This window comes from Esox lucius, chromosome 1 (genome assembly GCF_011004845.1).
Source record: "Esox lucius isolate fEsoLuc1 chromosome 1, fEsoLuc1.pri, whole genome shotgun sequence".
NCBI lineage: Eukaryota > Metazoa > Chordata > Actinopteri > Esociformes > Esocidae > Esox > Esox lucius.
In genome coordinates this window covers 28,011,598-28,031,456 of record NC_047569.1, presented here as the reverse complement: position 1 = coordinate 28,031,456, position 19,859 = coordinate 28,011,598, and the positions used below count along the sequence as shown (strand labels likewise).

The following is a 19,859-nucleotide window of genomic DNA, read 5'->3' as shown; positions in this document are numbered from 1 at the left end:
CTTAAATCATTTCAAATTAGTTTCTTGAACATGACAATGAGTTCACTGTACTGAAATGGCCCCCACAGTCACCAGATCTCAACCCAATAGAGCATCTTTGGGATGTGGTGGAACGGGAGCTTCGTGCCCTGGATGTGCGTCCCACAAATCTCCATCGACTGCAAGATGCTATCCTATCAATATGGGCCAACATTTCTAAAGAATGCTTTCAGCACCTTGTTGAATCAATGCCACGTAGAATTAAGGCAGTTCTGAAAGCGAAAGGGAGTCAAACACAGTATTAGTGTTCCTAATAATCCTTTAGGTGAGTGTATAAAACATAGCATTTGGGCGTTTTCTATATGGTCCGCGGGTGTTTGGGTTGTGTCAATAAAATCTGGCAACACTGTACCTAGGCCCTGCGAATTGTGCTCCGTTAGATCATATTCCTTTTTCATGTATTTCCGTTTTTGCATTTTACACCAGCTTTGGCAATTTCCGATGCCAATAAAACAGTTCTAATTTTATCGAAATTGTCTAGGCTTCTGCCACCCATCGGCATGTACCGGGGAAGAACCCTGAGTTTACCCCAATTTACACAGGCAGTACCGAATAATAATTCTAGCGTCTCTCTACGTCGAATGTCTCCTTTCTATACTATCTCTGGTAGTTCCCTCCTTTTGAATGACACGGTCGAGTCATGTGATCCTCACGCCAGTTGACAACCTACTGCAACCTACCACTAGTCTATAGTTACCGGCTTTCTTTTGGTTCGCTCAGCTTTTCCTTCCTCATCAGTGAATGCATTGAATGCATCTGGGAAATCAGCCAGTGGTAAAACCGTGGAAAGTGCCATACCAACGCTTTGTAAGTACTTGCTTTATTATTGGAGGATGTAAGCTAGGTTGCAGTTCCAGCAAATATAAAATATTTTTAAAAAGAACGGTTGAACGGTAGATCAACATTTATGAAGATAAACACTTATGAAGATCAACACCATCAATGAGCTCTTATTATGGTAATGCAGATGCAGCCTATATATTAACTCTAATGGAAATGTAGATGTAACTTATATGTTCTTAAATTATGTAATGTATTGCATGATTTCATTTTAACTTTGTTGTTTCGATCTGTGATGCCGACCGTGGACAAATGTGTTGGTGGAAACTCAAACTGACATTATATCAAAATGTTCGCGCATGCGCGCTACTTTTTAGCGAGGAGAGGGTGACGCAACAGTTCTACATTTTTTCCAAGGCTACAGTGTGTACTTTTTGGTGCTACAACCAGCAACCACAAAAAAATTAACTTATCACGAACCGAGCTCGTTAAGTCAATACACATTTAAAAAATGGAATATTCAGATGTTGTACTGTAGTCGCTTTTGATACCGGTACCATTGTCAACGATTAGACCACCTCGCCCTGGATTGGCGTCGGTTTACCACAATACCGACTGTATTGTAAACGTCATGTGATGATCACTTGGGATGTGCAAAATAACATGGGCTTCACTTTTATTCACAATATGTGTAGGTTGTATCATAAATTAATGAACACAATGGCATATCCAGTCTTCAGGCATAATCTGTAAAGCAGCAACACAAGCAGGTCGATTTTTAAACAGCAACAAGGATTCATTAGGCCAGGCAGTCCTTAGGTGGAATTAGAAGGTCTCAGCTCATAATATTCAGAAGGTATACCAGATATGACAGAATACTTCAGACTACACACAGCAGGTCCCTAGACACCCGTCACAGACTATTGCATTTTAGGTACTGGGGACTGAGACCACCAAAGACTACACCAATAGACTGCCAACCACCCAGAAACAATGTACAAAAATGTGTATTTGCTATCTACTGTGAACATTGTGTCACAGGCTGAGATTGATTTAATGATTTTAGTGAAATTGTTTATCCTGCTGTCTTTCAGCATTGTCCAGTAGTATTGTGACAGTCATGGAATTATGGCAATTAATCACCCACCCACATTACTGTGATCACAATAACCACTTGAATAGTTGTTTTCATTTTATGAAGACATGCATTTTCCAATTGAGTGTTGTAGCTTTATCTTCTTTCTGGCTACTTAGCTCTGTGTGTACTACCTAGCTGTACAAGCAACATTGGTTAAACATAATGCTTCTGACCAGTGCTAATTAAGGACTGACTGTATGTGTGCAGCACACTGACTGGCCACAACATGTTTAGTCTGCTAGGTAGTACACACAGGCAAAACGAGTAGAGCAGGTATTTTATTTTCATTGCAGTCTTCATCCATACTTTTGGCTACACAGTTAAAAGGATATAACTGATATAACCAGTTTCAGAACATTCAGGGCTCATCTCTTAAGACCAGGGGCTGAGGGGCTTTGACATTTTCTAAAAATAAATGTACCAGGTCTTGTGTGCATATTTATGGAGAAAATAAGTGCCTGTTCTATTATCATAGGCATTCATTTTAAGGAGGAATTTATAGACCACAAACATTCCAGTGACTCCAAACTATTTTCTTGTAGTTGTATTTTAAAACACTGTGAAACGCTGCTGCCTGCTGTTCACTGACAACAATTTTACCCATTCCTATCTTTACTGACACAACTAGAGGCATATGCGCTCATGAAGGGACGAACTCACTCAACAGTACAAAAAAAGCTGTTGATCCTCTGTTACAAAATGATGCACGGTTGGATATAACCCACTAGGCTATAGTAGGAGGACCCTCTAGGCATCCCCCTGGGACTGCATACAGTGCACATTCACTTATCATTCTCATTTTGTCATCTATCCTCACTCACTTCTCAAAGCCTATTGGATGAGAAAGTCAGATAGCAGGGCCCTCTTGCTTTTAAATCCAATGAGATTTGAGAAGGGGAGCAAGGAGAGTGGACATGCGCAGTTTGAAACTTAGAAAAGGATATTGTGTTAATTGTCATTGTGCCCTTTTGTTTAATGTTTAATTATGTTTACTAAATTACTAAAATGTTTACTAAATTGCTGAAACTAGATTACATTTTTGTAATGTATGTGAAAAAGCACTCATCACAATTTAGCTAACATTTCCCTGCCTTATTGTTACCAAATATGGAGAAGGAGACTGTGAAAACTAAAATCTGAAGTTTTATATCAAGGCATGACCCTATGCTTGTATTAAAACAGTGCAATTATGCTGTCCCATTAAAAACTATGCTGGACTTGTCATTCAGTTAGGAATTGCTGTAATGTATAAACAAGTTGGATGAGTATCATTTAGGCCTGATGATGACATTATTAACTTAACAGCTTCTTTAGTAAGTAGAACAGTAACACCACATCGCAGCAGCAGAAAACATTCAGACCTGCCCCAATGTCTGTTCCTGTTGATGCACCTGATGCCAGCCCTAGGATACCCTAACCCCTTTAATGTGTTGTCATTTATTTTACATTATGTACTATATATAGAGAGAATTCAAGCTGTGACTTAGGTTTCTTTTACAGTTGATCCCTGTATTACAGCAGCAAAAAAAAACATACAAATTAGATGATAAGAAATACACACACAATTTGAAAACCAACCACAATGAACAATCGATGCAATCAAACATTTAAATAGCCTTATGGGCACCAGGATGTCTAGCGTAAGGTTACTTTGCAAGACTCTCCATGAGTGGGGGATATAATAGTCAAAGGAGTTTTACCTACATGTAACTCTGAGTAAACCCATGATATTTTCTCATGATGATCACTGTAACTGTCTATTTACTATTGGCAAATGTTAAAACCTTTTCATCGCATTCAATGATCGGTCTGGTTCAAATAAACATTACCACTGTCAATTACCCAGATTAGACAACAGACAACAATCAATGGCATTTTTGTCTCTCTCCTGCATGTTTCTGTTTCAGCATAATGACCACTTTATCACAGACAAAGGAAATCTTCCGTAGAGCTGACGCCGTGTGCTTTGATGTGGACAGCACTGTAATCAGAGAAGAAGGCATTGATGAGCTTGCCAAATTCTGCGGGGTTGGAGATGCTGTCACAGAAATGTATGTTGTTTAGGAATTCTGTAATGATTTTAAGATATTGTGCTGGAAATGTTTCTCTATTCTCTTTATCTAGGACCATCTCAATTTCCCTGTTCTGAAGTAACAACTTACATTCGAGATGTACATTGCGTGCTATTTAGCATGTACTCTTATCCAGAGCAACTTATATTAGGTGAATGCATGTTTTGTTTCATAACAAAAAGTTTAATTTTCAACATTCATTGAGTATATCTGCTTTCTGTACTTTCAGGACTCGTAAGGCCATGGGCGGGTCAGTTAGTTTTAAAACTGCTCTGACTGAACGCCTGTCCATCATCCGATGTTCTAGGGAACAAGTGAACAAACTGATAACTGACCACCCTCCACAGCTGACGGCAGGTATTAAGTAAGTTGTTGTTGATTTCAGTTGGTAAATATGCTTTTTTTATATAACAATACTATTAGATTTTAACTTCAAGTTGTTTTTTCAAGCTGGGTGTCCAACCTCAAGTTGCACATTTATCATTGATGCACCCATATCTGTATGTAAAATACATACATTTCCATATATTGTCCAGGGAGCTTGTTGATACTCTTCACCAACACAACGTGAAGGTGTTTCTGATCTCTGGCGGTTTCCGTTGTATCGTGGAGCACGTTGCTACTCAGCTCAACATTCCCCTCCATCACGTGTATGCCAACCGCCTCAAGTTTTACTTCAATGGTAAGAGCCAATCAGAGCACTACCAGAATCACTTCTCACAAAGTGAGTAAAACAGACTGTAGTAGCGCTTTAAATGTTTTTTTCCTAGGTGAGTACGCTGGCTTTGATGAGACCCAGCCAACAGCAGAGAGTAATGGCAAGGGAAAGGTCATCAGCATGCTCAAGGAGAAGCACGGCTTCAAGAATGTAGTGATGATAGGAGATGGAGCTACAGACCTGGAGGCCTGCCCCCCTGCAGTAAGTATTGTCGGGTCAACAAACTGAAAGATAGTTCAAAAGCTACTTTCATAGTATCGGTTGATTATGTGTAATCTTCAGCTATCTGTCAAGGTGGATCTTTGATAAAAATGGGACTGGTTCAAATATTATGAACTTTACCCAGAACCAAGATATTTTGACCCAAAAACCTGTTGCCTGTGCACGAATGCTGAAACGTATTCGCAGGTTTATCTTACTAAAAGTCAATGAACCCCAGGCACACCAAAATCCACAAATAGTTAATTTCCCACACAAGTTAAATTTTGCATTGGCTTGAATTGAAGAAAGCCGTCCTTAAGTGCAGTACAAAGCATCACAAGAAAAAAAGGAAAGATCCCGTTTGTAGGAGTAGTCCACGATCCAGAAAATAAAGGAAAAGACTTGGTGCCACTATTCTTGCAAGGGTAGTGTGCACACACTACAAACAAGGATGCCAATATTGTTCACACTTAATTTGTAGGAAATACATTTATAATTTCAGATATGTAATTCCAAGCATAATTGTTGAAGTAAAATGTATTCCACCTGTTGTAAAATGACAATATGGCTAGAAACACATTACCCGTGTTTATTTATAAAACCTTTTTGCATATGTCATCAAAGCTCAAAAAATAATTTCAAGGTGGCTGCACAAACATTGTTCTTTACATTTTGTTTTAAGAATGCATTCATTGGATTTGGTGGAAACGTCATCCGGCAGCAAGTAAAAGAAAGAAGTGTGTGGTATGTCACAAGTTTCGGAGAGCTGCTAAAAGAACTGGAGAAGATTTAACAAAGAAATACAGTAGAAACCTGAACCCACTTACAACTATTCATACTAATATCATTGGTTTATTTTAAATTGTATTTCATTTGTGAGTTTAATGGTTTCATCCATTGCACAATTTCCTGTCAATAGATTTTTTAAATTAATAAATATTTACACTACAATAGTGTCTTCTAGGGTTTATGACCCTTGTTGATTTGTATACTAAAGAACACTAAACAATTTCAAGCTATCCTTTTTGAAAGGACTTGTACAGGGTTTGAGTCAATTTAATATCAGTTCAGTATTTTCTTTTAATTTCAAAAGTTGATGGATTTTATTGGAATTGACTCAGATCCTGGATGTGTTTGTAAAGCACTTTGTTGTTTTGTATTCACTTTAAAAGCTTTAGTGCAAAGGTTATTAAAACTACTGCATTTTACAATGTGAATTAGTAATGTCTTAATTTTGCTATTGTCACTAATAATAGTAAAAGTCTAAATGTTTTCAGTTCTGAGTGTGTGGTCATTCACTTTGTGAAGGTTTCTTTAACAGTGAAGTTATGATGTACCTGACACTAACACTATGTCTATGTCCACCGACATATACCATACAACTCTCACTTCAAAAACAGCTAGGCAGCAATTGGTAAATGGGTAACAATAACGTCAGACATTAAGTTTCTTTTTAAGCTTGATCAAATGAATAATAATGCTCCGATATGTCTGGTTGTTAAAATACATTCTCCAAGCTACAGGCTTCTTTCTGAACAGAGCGGTTTGACAGGAAAGAAACTGATCAGGGAGGTCACTATTGAGGCATCTGGTGATTTTAAAATGGACACTGTGTTCAATTGTTGTGATTGGAGAAAACTAATGACTGATAGACCAGGTTGTAGTTACTAAAATGACAAAAATTAAATAGATATAAAACTGGCATTCTATATGCAGAAAGGCACTATCGTAACACTGCAAGAAAATGTAAAGCTGTATGTTTGGGACTAATTCAAGAATACAGAATAATCCAGCTAAATATGGCAGTATTACCTTAATTTCTCTTTGAATAACTTTATATGTGCAGACATTCTTGCCACCTTTACTGTTAATACCTATTAAATCAAATAATACAAGATAAGGCATGCTACTATCGATATTGAAACATCTTTGATATCACAACGATCAGTGGCATGAATCCACAATTACAGATTTTAATTTCAGCAAATACAATCGTTGTACCTGGGCACAGAAATGTTATATGATACATTTTTAATTAGACAAGTGGTTTAACACAATACAGTATTTAATTATGCACAACTGTAAACATGTTAAATCTGATAACATGTCTTAAACAGACATGCGGTATGTTCTCCAGGAGGGTGAAACAAGCCATGGCCACTAAACAAATAAAAGCACATCAAGCTTATTGAAGATAAGAAAGCAATATGAAGAGAATGCCCATAATTGTAATCAATACAAGTACTTTAAAAATATTCACAAGAAATGTGGGGTTCAAATATACCTGGGCATTAACTCTGTATACATCCCAGCTACCTGGGCATTAACTCTGTATACATCCCAGCTCTCAAAGTAATGTTCACACCCGTTACTATCACTTCATCATTGACCATTCGGCAGATATTCTCTCCACAGACAACAATCAGTAACAATGCCATTTCGACCGTCGTTCTAGCACTCCAATTGAGTCAGAAACAGCTTTTCCAAAAGTGCCACTTTGCAATGTAACAATGTGATATATTTATTCAACATTTACATTAAATAAAATAAATACATACATAAACAATACATCACATATCTATAATGTTTTTTTTTGTTATGCTGTGCGTAGTTATTCAATGTATCAGTTCAATCATTATTCAGTGCAAACCGAGGCACTGCTGGACTAGATCTGTTTCAAAAAAGCACTTTGGTTGCTTCTTAAAATATGCTAATCAGCTGTGGCAATGTGACCAGTGTTAATGACCCAGCACGTTGGACATAACCCACCTAAGAGGTTTGAAAAATATTTTCTCCCTAAGTATATTTGTTTAGTGCCCTCCATAAGAATTGGGACAGTAGTCACAATTGCTATTTCTGTACACTCAAGGCATATGAAAATGGCTGTTCCACGTTTTACCAACTTAAGAATAACAGCACTTCATAGTTGGTAAAAAAGTGTTGAAACATTCAGCCTCATTATCATCTGTTAATCCTATTTTCATATGTCTTGAGTATACAGCAAAAATATTTGTTTCTACTTTACTGTACCATTACTTGTGGAGTGTACTGTATATCTTAAGAACAAATGATTGGTTGTGAGCTTGTGCCTTAAAGTTCCTCCAATCCGAAAATATTTCAGCCCACAAACAAAGATGGCATATAATGACATTTCAACCTCCAGTGTTTCAGTGATGCTTTTTGAGTACAAAATATTGTTTGCTGCTGCAAAGTCAGAATTGCCTAAAATAAAAGTCAAATCAAATAAGAGGTTTGGTTGGCAACATTAACAAGAGGTTGAGACCACGGCAGTGACATTTGACAGTTGGTTACATTTAAAACGGGTGAGGTTTGATGTCCATCCTTGTGTGGTCTCTCATATGTTACTGCAGCGGGGAAGCCTTCATTGGGATCATGATTCTGGAGTCCATGTGCTGAATTAGTGGAACTGAAACAGTAACAAAAAGGCAATACCCATTTTCATAAAACAGTGTGAATACCAATTTAACTACACTGTAATAGCTGGCTTATGCTCACCTGTATAATACACAACTTCATCCCAACCCTCATGTTGCCAAGCTGCATTCCTTGTGGCCTCTCTGGCCTCAAGGTCTTTGTAAGCTGAAATCAACCAACACAATTGTTAGGCTTCTTTTAAATGATATGCTACAGGAATGGCACACCCCATGTGAATCTATGGAAGGGAGGAAATATAAGGAGTCACAGAGAAGATCTGCCTAGCCTCACCCCATAGATGGTGCACCATGTACAGGTTCCCAATCTGGGAGAAGAAGCCTCCCACAGCCTCACTGTTGTGCTGGCGGTAGCCAATCGCTCTGGCCCTGGGAAACACAAACACCCATGACAACATTCATCACCACACTTCCCCACAACTAATGCTTCATAATCAGTTATGCTTTCATACGAGACATTTTTTTCAATTAGGAAAATGTGTATTTGTGATTAAAAGTACAAAATATTATAAAATGCTACTCTCAACCACCCTCAACAGATTTTTCTCAACCACTCTCACAAATTAACTCTTATTTTATTTGTCATATCCAATGGTATCTAGGGCCTGGTCTCATCGCTACAACTCCCAATGGATTTGTGAGAGTTGACAGATGGAAAGACCTTTGTGCAAGTGCCCCAACCACCCTAGGGGTTCTATAGAGTGTAATGTGACCAGAAATCCCTGTAGATGAGGCCTTCCCGCTATCCAGGCAAAGCTGGCCAATTTACATACCCTATTGTTATCCCAGCCACTGGCACACTCAAGGCTTGAACCTTGGCTATGGTTGTTTGGTGCTAACAAACAGCGCCTTAGACTGTTGCATCACCGTGTAAGCCCAACCCCTTGACTGTTTTGACAACCATTTGACCATTTATACAGCTTGATTGTACTTGAAAGATATTGCTCCCGTTCAGAGGAAACATTTGGTTACATAAAATCTCTGGCCTACTACAATTAAATAGCCAACCATTATTTTTTTAAGGTCTTTTATCATTGTTTGATTGGATGTGCAGGCCACTATTTTACGGAAAGTTACTGATATGCCCCTATTAGAATGAGTTATTCGTGTCAATTACTGATTAAAATAACCAGAGAGATTAGGTGGAGTTAAAATTGTTCCCTTTAGGCAGGCACAAATTGAAAAATTCCAAACAATGAATCAACATTGTAGTATTGTATATTTTTCAAAGAATAAGTATGTTTTCAATATAAACCTGACAGAGTGGAATCATCCAGGCCCATAGGCTTCTGTCGAACTAAATTCAATCTGAAAATAATAAGAACAGTAGTAGCGTTGTCTCCCTCTAACGATAATTAAATATCTCAGTGGAATACCTGTTAATAATTAGAAAATGAAAATAGAGAAAAGACTTTCAAGCAAAACATTTATTATATACTATAAGTAAAGATGATAATTCTAAACAGGTTACTTTACCAGTAATTACCCCACTCGATCATGGTGCCAGGCTAAGAAAAAGGGAAACATGAGAAAAACGTTATTGTCAAAATATGTCAAATTCTTCCTTCGACATTCATAATAAAGGCCTTCCCAAACGGATTAAAATGTACGTCTACATTTTAATCTTATATCGCACCCTGCTACACAAAATCCCTAGTCATGATATAGGTAACGAGGATCATACACATTCAATACTCACTCTGAGCTGGTAGGACCTGAGTTCATAAATATTGGGTCCTGGCCTGGGTATAGGCTCATTCCAGAAACTGAACTCCAGGAGCAGCTGGTTTCTACGAGACAATAGCATCTTTCCTCTTTCTTCCCGGTACTTCATGAACTCCTGTAGATGAATGTAATGGACAAAAGTGTCAGTCTGGTTGTCAATACAACAATGAACCAGGGATGCAATAAGACACTTCTTGTACCATACCGATACTCATATAACACAATGGGCTGATGTTGTCATTTCTGTACCAGTGTACTGTAGCACAAAACTCAATAAAAATGGTGCTTCTGATGATACTTCCAATCGCAACAAATGCTAATTAAATCAAGCAAAACTTATTTTTCTATATATTTTAATAACAAGACTCACAAAAAGTCAGCTAATATAATAAATCAAATAATAATAAATACAAATTATCTTTATGTAATTGTAATTTATACAATCCCTGGATATAAATGTAGTGAATAAGAATTCATGAAAAAACAGCAAAATAAATAAAAATAAAATCATTATTACATTTTGCCTATAACTGTCCGATACCGAATGCTGGCTGAAATACCAGTGCGTACCTACAATGTACTCATCTAATACCACACTGTCTACGTAAAGAGAGGTTCACCGGTAATGTCTGCCAATACTAGCATATGACCTCATCTAATACCACACTGTCTACGTAAAGAGAGGTTCACCGGTAATGTCTGCCAATACTAGCATATGACCTCATCTAATACCACACGGTCTACGTAAAGAGAGCCTCACCGGTAATGTCTGCCAATACTAACATATGACCTCATCTAATACCACACTGTCTACGTAAAGAGAGGTTCACCGGTAATGTCTGCCAATACTAGCATATGACCTCATCTAATACCACACTGTCTACGTAAAGAGAGGTTCACCGGTAATGTCTGCCAATACTAACATATGACCTCATCTAATACCACACTGTCTACGTAAAGAGAGGTTCACCGGTAATGTCTGCCAATACTAGCATATGACCTCATCTAATACCACACTGTCTACGCAAAGAGAGGTTCACCGGTAATGTCTGCCAATACTAACATATGACCTCATCTAATACCACACTGTCTACGTAAAGAGAGGTTCACCGGTAATGTCTGCCAATACTAGCATATGACCTCATCTAATACCACACTGTCTACGCAAAGAGAGGTTCACCGGTAATGTCTGCCAATACTAACATATGACCTCATCTAATACCACACTGTCTACGTAAAGTGAGGTTCACCGGTAATGTCTGCCAATACTAACATATGAAGAACAAAATGTCTACCCAAAGGCTTCTAGATAATGCCTTAGAAGAAATTATAGTCAAGGAACAATGGATTACCTCGTTTTGCCTGAGTTTGCTCATAACCTCAGTCAGAGCTGGGTACCCTCCTCTATACCGCCACATATGGACTGGAAAAAACACACACACAGCCATAACTTGCAAAGCAATAAATATATCTTGTGACACTAAATATACAGTGTATATAAGAAAATAAAAATCACACTTGTCTTTCCTCAACTGTAAATCTTAGTCACCCAATAAAATACTAAAATTCCTTGTTTTATGTTAACCAGATGGCAGAATAGTCAAACGTTTATTTTTGTGTATGTCATTTACAAGGAAGCATTGGTTTAGTGAGTTTTCCAGATCAAAGGGAATAGGGATTACCAGGGATGTTCTCTGTAAATGAGACCCTTACTTTCAAAATGTAACACCCAAAAGTAGTTTTGAGTGTCAGAGAAAATTTTCATTAGGATTGTAGAGGTAATCAAACTATAAATTGTATTAAATAGTAAATTACTCACTTATATTATGATTCATGTTCTGTTAACTAATCTAGATAAGTCTAACCTCTATCCAGTCCCTGCTGCAGAGAAACAACCCCATAACATGATAGTACCACCTCCATGCTTTACTGTAGGAATAGTGTTATTTGGATGGATGAGCTGTATTGGATTTTCGCCAGACATATCATTTGGCGTTGAGGCCAAATAATTACATTTTAGTCTCATCTGACCATAACACCTTTTTCCACGTGGCCTTAGAATCTTCAAGGTGTATTTTGGCAAAGCTCAGTTGTGACTGCATGTGGCCTTTCTTGAGGAGTGGTTTTTTTCTTGCAACCCTCCCATACAAGCCACATTTGTGAAGAATTTGTGATATTGTTGTCACATGCACACAATGACCACTCTTTGTCATGAAATCCTGCAACTGCTTCAGAGTTGCTGTAGGCCTCTTGGTAGCTTCTCTGACCAGTTTCCTCCTGGCTCTTTCATCCAGTTTGGAGCGACGTCCAGACCCAGGGAGGGTCTTTGTTGTACCAAATACCTTCCACTTCTTAATAATAGACTTCACTATGCTTCTAGACATTGATAAAGCCTTTGAATCTCCTGACTTGTGCCTGTCCACAACTTTATCCCGGAGATCTTTTGACAATGCCTTGCCACCCATAGTTTATTGTTTTTTTCAGTTGCACTACCAAGGACTGAAATGCTTCAGGAAAAGCTTGTTTCATGCTGAGCTAATCAAAATGACCACAGCTGAAAGTCAATTGGCTTTGTGTGCTATTGAGATGTGAGTAACTACACCTGGTTGGGTTTACAAGTCATTTTTAGGAAAGAGGTGATTATTTTTCCAACTCAGTGATTCTGTTTTTTTATTTGTAATTTTTTTTCTGACAAGTTGGTATTTTATCTTTCACTTGTATGTTATAAGTTGTAAATACAGCAAAAACATTTTTTTTGTCTGTTTTCATTTCAGGTTGCCAAGCAACAAAATGTGATTATTTTAAAGGGGGGTGATTCTTTTCTATACCCACTGTACATATTTCTAGTGTTGAGGTATACTAACCATTCCAGTATAGAAAATCTGCTTCTTACAGTACCAGTCAAACGTTTGGATACACCCATTCACTAGGCAAGTGTTAGACCACACTGGTCCTGCAAAAGTAGGTGTTTGCGAACTTTTGCCACAACTGCCAGGTGGATGTACCACCAAAATAACTGAATAATTAAATTGGGTGAAACCCCACACTATGCATTTCAAATCATGCAACGCCTTTTGAATGCATTTCTTTTATATATCTGAAGCACTGATAACGTCTATCTTTAATTCAGACATTGCCCGGATCTCTGGTCCTAACCAACCATTTTTTGACACAAACATAGAGGTCTAAAACTAGTTCACATTTTCTCAGACTTGCCTTTATTTTACATATATTTGGTTACGGTTTCATCTGGTCTAGCTATCTTTTAGCACTAACATTGATGTTGTAGTCAGAAACATGTTCACTAGTTTGGATTAGCACAAATATTACACAAAAACAGTACAGTTCACTGTATTGTACCTTACATTAATGTACAGTATTCTACTGAATGAAACTGTACCAAACTGTTCTCTAGTCAATTTAACTCTACTATACTTAAAGTATTCTACCTAACTAAAACTACACCGTTATCTACTGCAGTGGTTTTCATCTAATGGGTAGTGACAAAAATGGGTTGCAGGAATGCTGCTGTCTAAGTGTGTTATTCATAGAAAAATACTCCCAGTCCGAATTTAAACAACTAATAGAGTTGTTAGAAATTGTGAAGAAATTATAATGAACATAATCTTTTAATATTTATCTGAAAATATTTTGTCTGGCCCTCATACCAAAATGGCCATCTAATCATGCCCAGCATCCAATTGGCTCATGCATTCCCTCTCCTCCCCCTGTAAAATAAAATAAAAAAAAGTGTAACTTACTATAGATTCTAAATGTATGGAATCAATAATGTCACAAAAAGACTGCAATATGGAATAATCAAGGTACAATTTTGACTGAGGCAAAACCATCTGAGTACCATTAGTTTACTGTACCAATCAAACGGATAACGCAGCGCACCGCTTTCAAAGTGATTTTATAACTTCAGGTCTTCATACACCAAATATTTGATCTTACTGTACTCAAATTAATTAAACTCTACTGTAACGTATTCTACGCTATGGAACAAAGCACTTGAAGCGCTGTTGTAAAGATGTGTAAACATGTTAAAAATAGCCTAGTCTATGATTCTTCACCATTGACCAAATGTTTACATGTTTTAGGACAGAGCTCATTAGAATAATACCCAGAATACTTTGCATTGCTGATGTTGGTTCTTAACTTTTTCATTTTAGGCATTTAGCAGAAGCTCTCATTCAGATGGACTTCAAACCATTGCCTTCCACTATGATAGATATAAAGCAACATATAAGTAATAACATGAATAACATCTATAACCATTACTGTAGGAGACTACTGTTGAAGGGGACTGTTGGTCTGTTAAATATAGTGGACATGAGCAGTCTACAGACCCTTATTGTAAACAAAGCTTGTTTAGATATGGGCTGAAATCAAGACAAAACAAACTGATAGTTTTTCTGAAAAAGAAAGAATTGTCGATGCATTGGTTCACTAACGATGCATTCTCAACAAGGATTGAAGGGACTTGATATCCAGTTTATGTGAGACTTCTTTAAACATTATAGCTGACAGGTAGTTTGTGACACCTGGAAATATTTATTTTCATTGTACGAATTGTATGTATTTTTTCTTTTAAAAGGCATCTAGTGTCAACGTCTACAAAATACATTCATTCTTCTGCACAATGTTTGCTTGGAAGATTTTCCTGAACTAAGATTGTATACCCTTGAGTTGTTTTAATTCCAGTGACAGTGTATCTAATGACAGTGTATCTGCTTTGCTGCCTGTATTCTTACCGGCTTGGTCTTGCTCTCCATACCAGGTATTCCAGGTGCCCACCAGCTCACAGGGATAGTACTTATCATTATGGATGGAAGGCAAGGTCTCTTCACTGTCATAAAAAAGTAATAACACATTCTACCACTAATAACAACCTTATAATGCAAAGACATGAAAGACTGTTAATACGACTATCAGTTTGACTTGTTGTTTGACATCATGAACAGACAACCCCATTTTAAATCCAGTTTCAGTTCTGACTTTACATAACATTTGCTGTTCATTAAAATGTTCTATAACGATCCATATGCCCAAATGTTTACAATAGATGTGTATGGTAAACACCAAACACGTGTTCCACCAAACTAAAATGGGGAGAACAAGTATTTGATACACTGTCGATTTTGCAGGTTTTCCCACTTACAAAGCATGTAGATGTAGATTTTTATCATAGGTACTCTTCAACTGTGAGTGACGGGATCTAAAACCAAAATCTAGAAAATCACATTTTATTGCATGACATAAGTATTTGATACATCAGAAAAGCAGAACTTAATATTTGGTATGATATTTCTTTGATCATACGTTTCCTGCAGTTCTGCACACACTGCAGCAGGGATTTTGGCCCACTCCTCCATACTGATCTTCTCCAGATCCTTCAGGTTTTGGGGCTATCGCTGGGCAATACAGACTTTCAGCTCCCTCCAAAGAGTTTCTATTGGGTTCAGGTCTGGAGACTGGCTAGGCCACTCCTGAACCTTGAGATGCTTCTTAGGGAGCCACTCCTTAGTTGCCCTGGCTGTGTGTTTCGGGTCGTTGTCATGGTGGGAGACCCAGCCTCGACCCATCTTCAATGCTCTTACTGAGGGAAGGAGGTTGTTGGCCAAGATTTCGCGATACATGGCCCCATCCATCCTCCCCTCAATACGTTGCAGTCGTCCTGTCCCCTTTGCAGAAAAGCATCCCCAAAGAATGATGTTTCCACCTCCATGCTTCACGGTTGGGATGGTGTTCTTGGGGTTGTACTCATCCTTCTTCTTCCTCCAAAAACGATGAGTGGAGTTTAGACCAAAAAGCTCTATTTTTGTCTCATCAGACCACATGACCTTCTCCCATTCCTCCTCTGGATCATCCAGATGGCCATTGGCAAACTTCAGACGGGCTTGGACATGTGCTGGCTTGAGCAGGGGGCGCTGCAGGATTTTAATCCATGATGGCGTAGTGTGTTACTAATGGTTTTCTTTGAGACTGTGGTCCCAGCTCTCTTCAGGTCATTGACCAGGTCCTGCCGTGTAGTTCTGGGCTGATCCCTCACCTTCCTCATGATCATTGATGCCCCACGAGGTGAGATCTTGCATGGAGCCCCAGACCGAGGGAGATTGACCGTCATCTTGAACTTCTAACATTTTCTAATAATTGCGCCAACAGCTGTTGCCTTCTCACCAAGCTGCTTGCCTATTGTCCTGTAGCCCATCCCAGCTTTGTGCAGGTCTACAATTTTATCCCTGATGTCCTTACACAGCTCTCTGGTCTTGGCCATTGTGGAGAGGTTGGAGTCTGTTTGATTGAGTGTGTGGACAGGTGTCTTTTATACAGGTAACGAGTTCAAACAGGTGCAGTTAATACAGGTAATGAGTGGAGAACAGGAGGGCTTCTTAAAGAAAAACTAACAGGTCTGTGAGAGCCGGTATTCTTACTGGTTGGTAGGTAATCAAATACTTATGTCATGCAATAAAATGCAAATGAATAATAAAAAAATAATTCAATGTGATTTTCTGGATTTTTGTTTTAGATTCTGTCTCTCACAGTTGAAGTGTACCTATGATAAAAATGACAGACCTCTACATGCTTTGTAAGTAGGAAAACCTGCAAAATCGGCAGTGTATCAAATACTTGTTCTCCCCACTGTATGATTGTCTCATTGTCTCACTCAACGCTTTCATAGCAAAGCGTTGAGTGCAGCAGCAGATATGCCAGTACATTATTATTGTAATTATTGTTAATATTTACAAAAAAGTTTGATAGTCATAGCTGTGGCAGATTTTCTTTTACCAATGCAATGTTCATAGAAATAGGCTCAATACTATTTCAGCAGATTTAGCCATAAAGGTCAGGACTGAATAAGATCCATACTACTTACCAAAGCTGGTTGTAGGCATCCAGACACTCTGGTTTCACGTTATGGACTGTAACAAAACATCTATATTACACATAGTGCCCTCAGTGTTGGAATAGTCTTACATCAATTGTAGGTTTGATTCCCAGAGGGAGCAGCAACATGCACTCAATACTGTACATTTCTATGGACATGAAAGCCTGCTAGAATTACTAGTGTACACATTTTAACACTATATTCAGGACTTTGGTTCATGCTTTATTTTTTACACAGACTGCTTTTCACTCATTTAATCTCTGATTTAGTGAACAAAATAGACATCTCAATCAGTGGTCCACAAGTCCAGCCTTTTCTCTTTTGGTCCCTATTATTCCCCAAACAGGGCAGAGGTCAATTACATCAAAATGTCAAATCAGATCAGATCAGAATGTCAAATTCAATCTCCTTGAATGCCCTAATCCTTGAAGCTTGCAGTTCTCTAAAAGTACTTAACATATTGCTTATGAAATTAAAATATCACCTGAAATATAAAAAATGTGGAATTCAAGCGAGCAGTTTCTAGTAAAGCACACTTACACTGGATCTTGTAAAGGTTGCTTTCCTCATTCTTGGTAAGCAAGTGTGAGTGTGCATCCTTTCTGGGATCAACTTTACGCACAAATAGTGACTTGAACCAGCTGTCTTCCCGATTCCTATGATTTGACGCAGATAACCCCCTGAAAAGAAATATACAGATGGTAAATAAATCACATAGTAGCCTACAACTGAATGTATCTTCTTGCTAAATTTATGCAGCCATGGATACTTTTCTTGTGAGTACTTTTCTTGCCACCCTTCCCCTCAGTTCAGAATTTGCACTGTTTGTAATATGCAACATGATAATGATTCTACTTGTGGATTGTAGACATTAAAACAAAATATTACATATCCATCCAAAAATAGAAGGTTTTAAGAAATAATTTCTTATAGAAAAGTTAGCCTTTTTAACCCCCTTTATAAATGTTTGGCATACAAGACATTGACAGTTGTTTTATTGTTAAATAAAAAACAAAATAAACATTTTCTTTCATGTATATATTGTTTCATGAATATAAATTCTGATTTGCACTAGCTCGAGTAAGAAACTACAATTCCCTACAACCCAGCGTCCAAGTTCGTCCAGAGTTTCTGTCGTGAAATATTTGATTTCTCTCTAGACTTGAGAAACGTGTAGTTGACCTCACAGAAAACGACTATTTGAATCTATATCACTGACTAATTGAACCAAGGTTTGTAAAATAACCAAAATATCGGTTAATCGCTCAGCACTACAGACAAGGCTGTTTCCAAAGTAAACAATCTGTGACTGAGAGCATCCGACGAACACTACTGCAGCATAATGTACGTACTCGAAAAGTATACAAAAAACAATTATTATTATTAGCTGAATTTGAGGTTATAAGGGGAAGAAATGCCTGTGTAGTAACATAATGCAAAATACAGTAATGTTAGCCCAAACTATATATATATATATATATATATATATATATATAACAGAAGCCCTTAACTGTATAATAATGACCTTGAGCAAGTGTAATAACAATCCAGTATTAAACAGACAAGTGCCTTAGTAACTGGATATACCAAAGACGTGCATTACCTTTAACAGGTTAACCATTGTAGAATTCCTCAAATTAGAAGTTTCACTAATTTGAAGCTTACCAAATCGACTAAAGGCCCAATGGTTGACTGGCTAGCTAGCTATTATTATAGCTAGCTTGCTAGTAGCAGTCACTTGTTCATGTTCACTCCTGCACACTTGCACAGGGAGCCTGGCTGTACAGTCCAAAATCGTGACTGAAACAAAACTCAGAACCTCAACGCTTCACCTCCAAAACGTGCAAAGTAATTATTGTCAGACCTGCTTAAAAGGACGATCTGTCCTCTCGACTGTGCCGTGTTTTTAGCCTGATTCAGGCCATTGCCAAATCTCTGAAGGACTCGGGTCGCCATCTTCCATTGATAACATTCACGATACAGAACACGTTCGCCTGTGATTCTACAAAGCATCCACCAGGTGGTAGTAAAATACCAACAAATGAATGACTTGTACTGACCAGTAGAGTGCGGTATCCAACTGGGCATCGTTTTTTTCTCCATTTTGGTCTTGTTTACATGACGGGAGATTGAGTAAAACCGTTAGACAGACTTACTTGGTTGGCATAATCATTTTCATAGCGTTTGAATTTATACCGGCATGTTCGAGACTTACCACGCAGAACTGCGGCCCTCAATTGCGGGAAAAGTGAGAGACATACGTGCGCACTGCACAGAAAATTCTTACAGTTCCCATCACATATACAAAGCTCTGGGGAGTTCTATAAAATGTGGCGCACGCTACCTCCGAAGGTAGTGTAAACTATTTTAAAAGTTTACACAACTAAATTATCTAGCTTCTCACAAATAAATATATTGCGTAATGTAAACAAGCTTTTCACACTGATTAACCTAGTTCTATGAAAATGCAAACCCACATTTTCTTTTTCCACTTTTGCCAGTATTATTTCAGTCAATATGAAAATTAAAATGAGATCATGTGTTGTCAGTCAATTAACCTTATGAAAAACGTGCTTAGAAAATACATTAAACTGGAGGCAAAGACATCTTTGAAAAATGTAAAACAATGACAGTTCAACACTAACCACATTCATTCAGGTCCGCTTTTCATTTCAACTTGACGGGGTGATGCCCAAGCATGTAGTACCTTGTTGACTCCACCAGGGTGCCTGGGATTATATACCCTACCTACATTTGCTTATCTGTTGGCCACTCAGTACACCTATTCACACACTCCTGCCCCAGATAACAGTGCACAATGTGCTAGCCTGGGAGCCAGGAT

General features: G+C 38.0%; 2 protein-coding genes across 4 annotated transcripts; one reads left to right on the top strand and one right to left on the bottom strand.

Moving 5' to 3' along the window:
* Positions 1-712: 712 nt before the first annotated feature.
* psph (phosphoserine phosphatase) lies at positions 713-6,161 on the top strand. Of its 3 annotated transcripts, XM_010904556.3 has the most exons (7): positions 713-846; positions 1,754-1,814; positions 3,865-4,008; positions 4,259-4,393; positions 4,566-4,711; positions 4,800-4,948; positions 5,631-6,161. In XM_010904556.3, the coding sequence occupies exons 3-7, from the start codon at positions 3,869-3,871 to the stop codon at positions 5,739-5,741; spliced, it is 681 nt and encodes a 226-aa protein (XP_010902858.1). In that variant the 5' UTR covers positions 713-846; positions 1,754-1,814; positions 3,865-3,868; the 3' UTR covers positions 5,742-6,161. The 3 variants fall into 3 exon arrangements, with proteins under 3 accessions (XP_010902858.1, XP_010902773.1, XP_010902696.1); XM_010904471.4 differs by lacking the exon at positions 1,754-1,814; XM_010904394.3 differs by lacking the exons at positions 713-846; positions 1,754-1,814 and adding an exon at positions 870-997.
* A 726-nt stretch (positions 6,162-6,887) lies between these two features.
* On the bottom strand, positions 6,888-19,013 carry nipsnap2 (nipsnap homolog 2). Its single transcript, XM_010904675.3, has 10 exons — positions 18,882-19,013; positions 17,558-17,697; positions 17,006-17,051; positions 14,883-14,977; positions 11,478-11,548; positions 10,100-10,240; positions 9,877-9,908; positions 8,675-8,769; positions 8,465-8,548; positions 6,888-8,375 (listed from the first exon to the last, which is right to left on the bottom strand). The coding sequence occupies exons 1-10, from the start codon at positions 18,971-18,973 to the stop codon at positions 8,311-8,313; spliced, it is 861 nt and encodes a 286-aa protein (XP_010902977.1). The 5' UTR covers positions 18,974-19,013; the 3' UTR covers positions 6,888-8,310.
* Positions 19,014-19,859: the final 846 nt, after the last annotated feature.

What these genes read in the sequence shown, in the direction of transcription:
- psph (XM_010904394.3), top strand. Translation starts at nt 963, where the DNA reads ATGAAGATCAACACCATCAATGAGCTCTTATTATG. An exon ending in ATCAATGAGCTCTTATTATG is followed by an intron (nt 998 to 3,864) that starts GTAATGCAGATG and finishes TTTCTGTTTCAG; the next exon opens with CATAATGACCACTTTATCAC. An exon ending in CCTCAAGTTTTACTTCAATG is followed by an intron (nt 4,712 to 4,799) that starts GTAAGAGCCAAT and finishes TTTTTTTCCTAG; the next exon opens with GTGAGTACGCTGGCTTTGAT.
- nipsnap2 (XM_010904675.3), bottom strand. Translation starts at nt 18,973, where the DNA reads ATGGCGACCCGAGTCCTTCAGAGATTTGGCAATGGCCTGAATCAGGCT. An exon ending in TCAGGTCCTACCAGCTCAGA is followed by an intron (nt 9,909 to 10,099) that starts GTGAGTATTGAA and finishes CCTTTTTCTTAG; the next exon opens with CCTGGCACCATGATCGAGTG. An exon ending in ATCGAGTGGGGTAATTACTG is followed by an intron (nt 8,770 to 9,876) that starts GTAAAGTAACCT and finishes TGTGTTTCCCAG; the next exon opens with GGCCAGAGCGATTGGCTACC.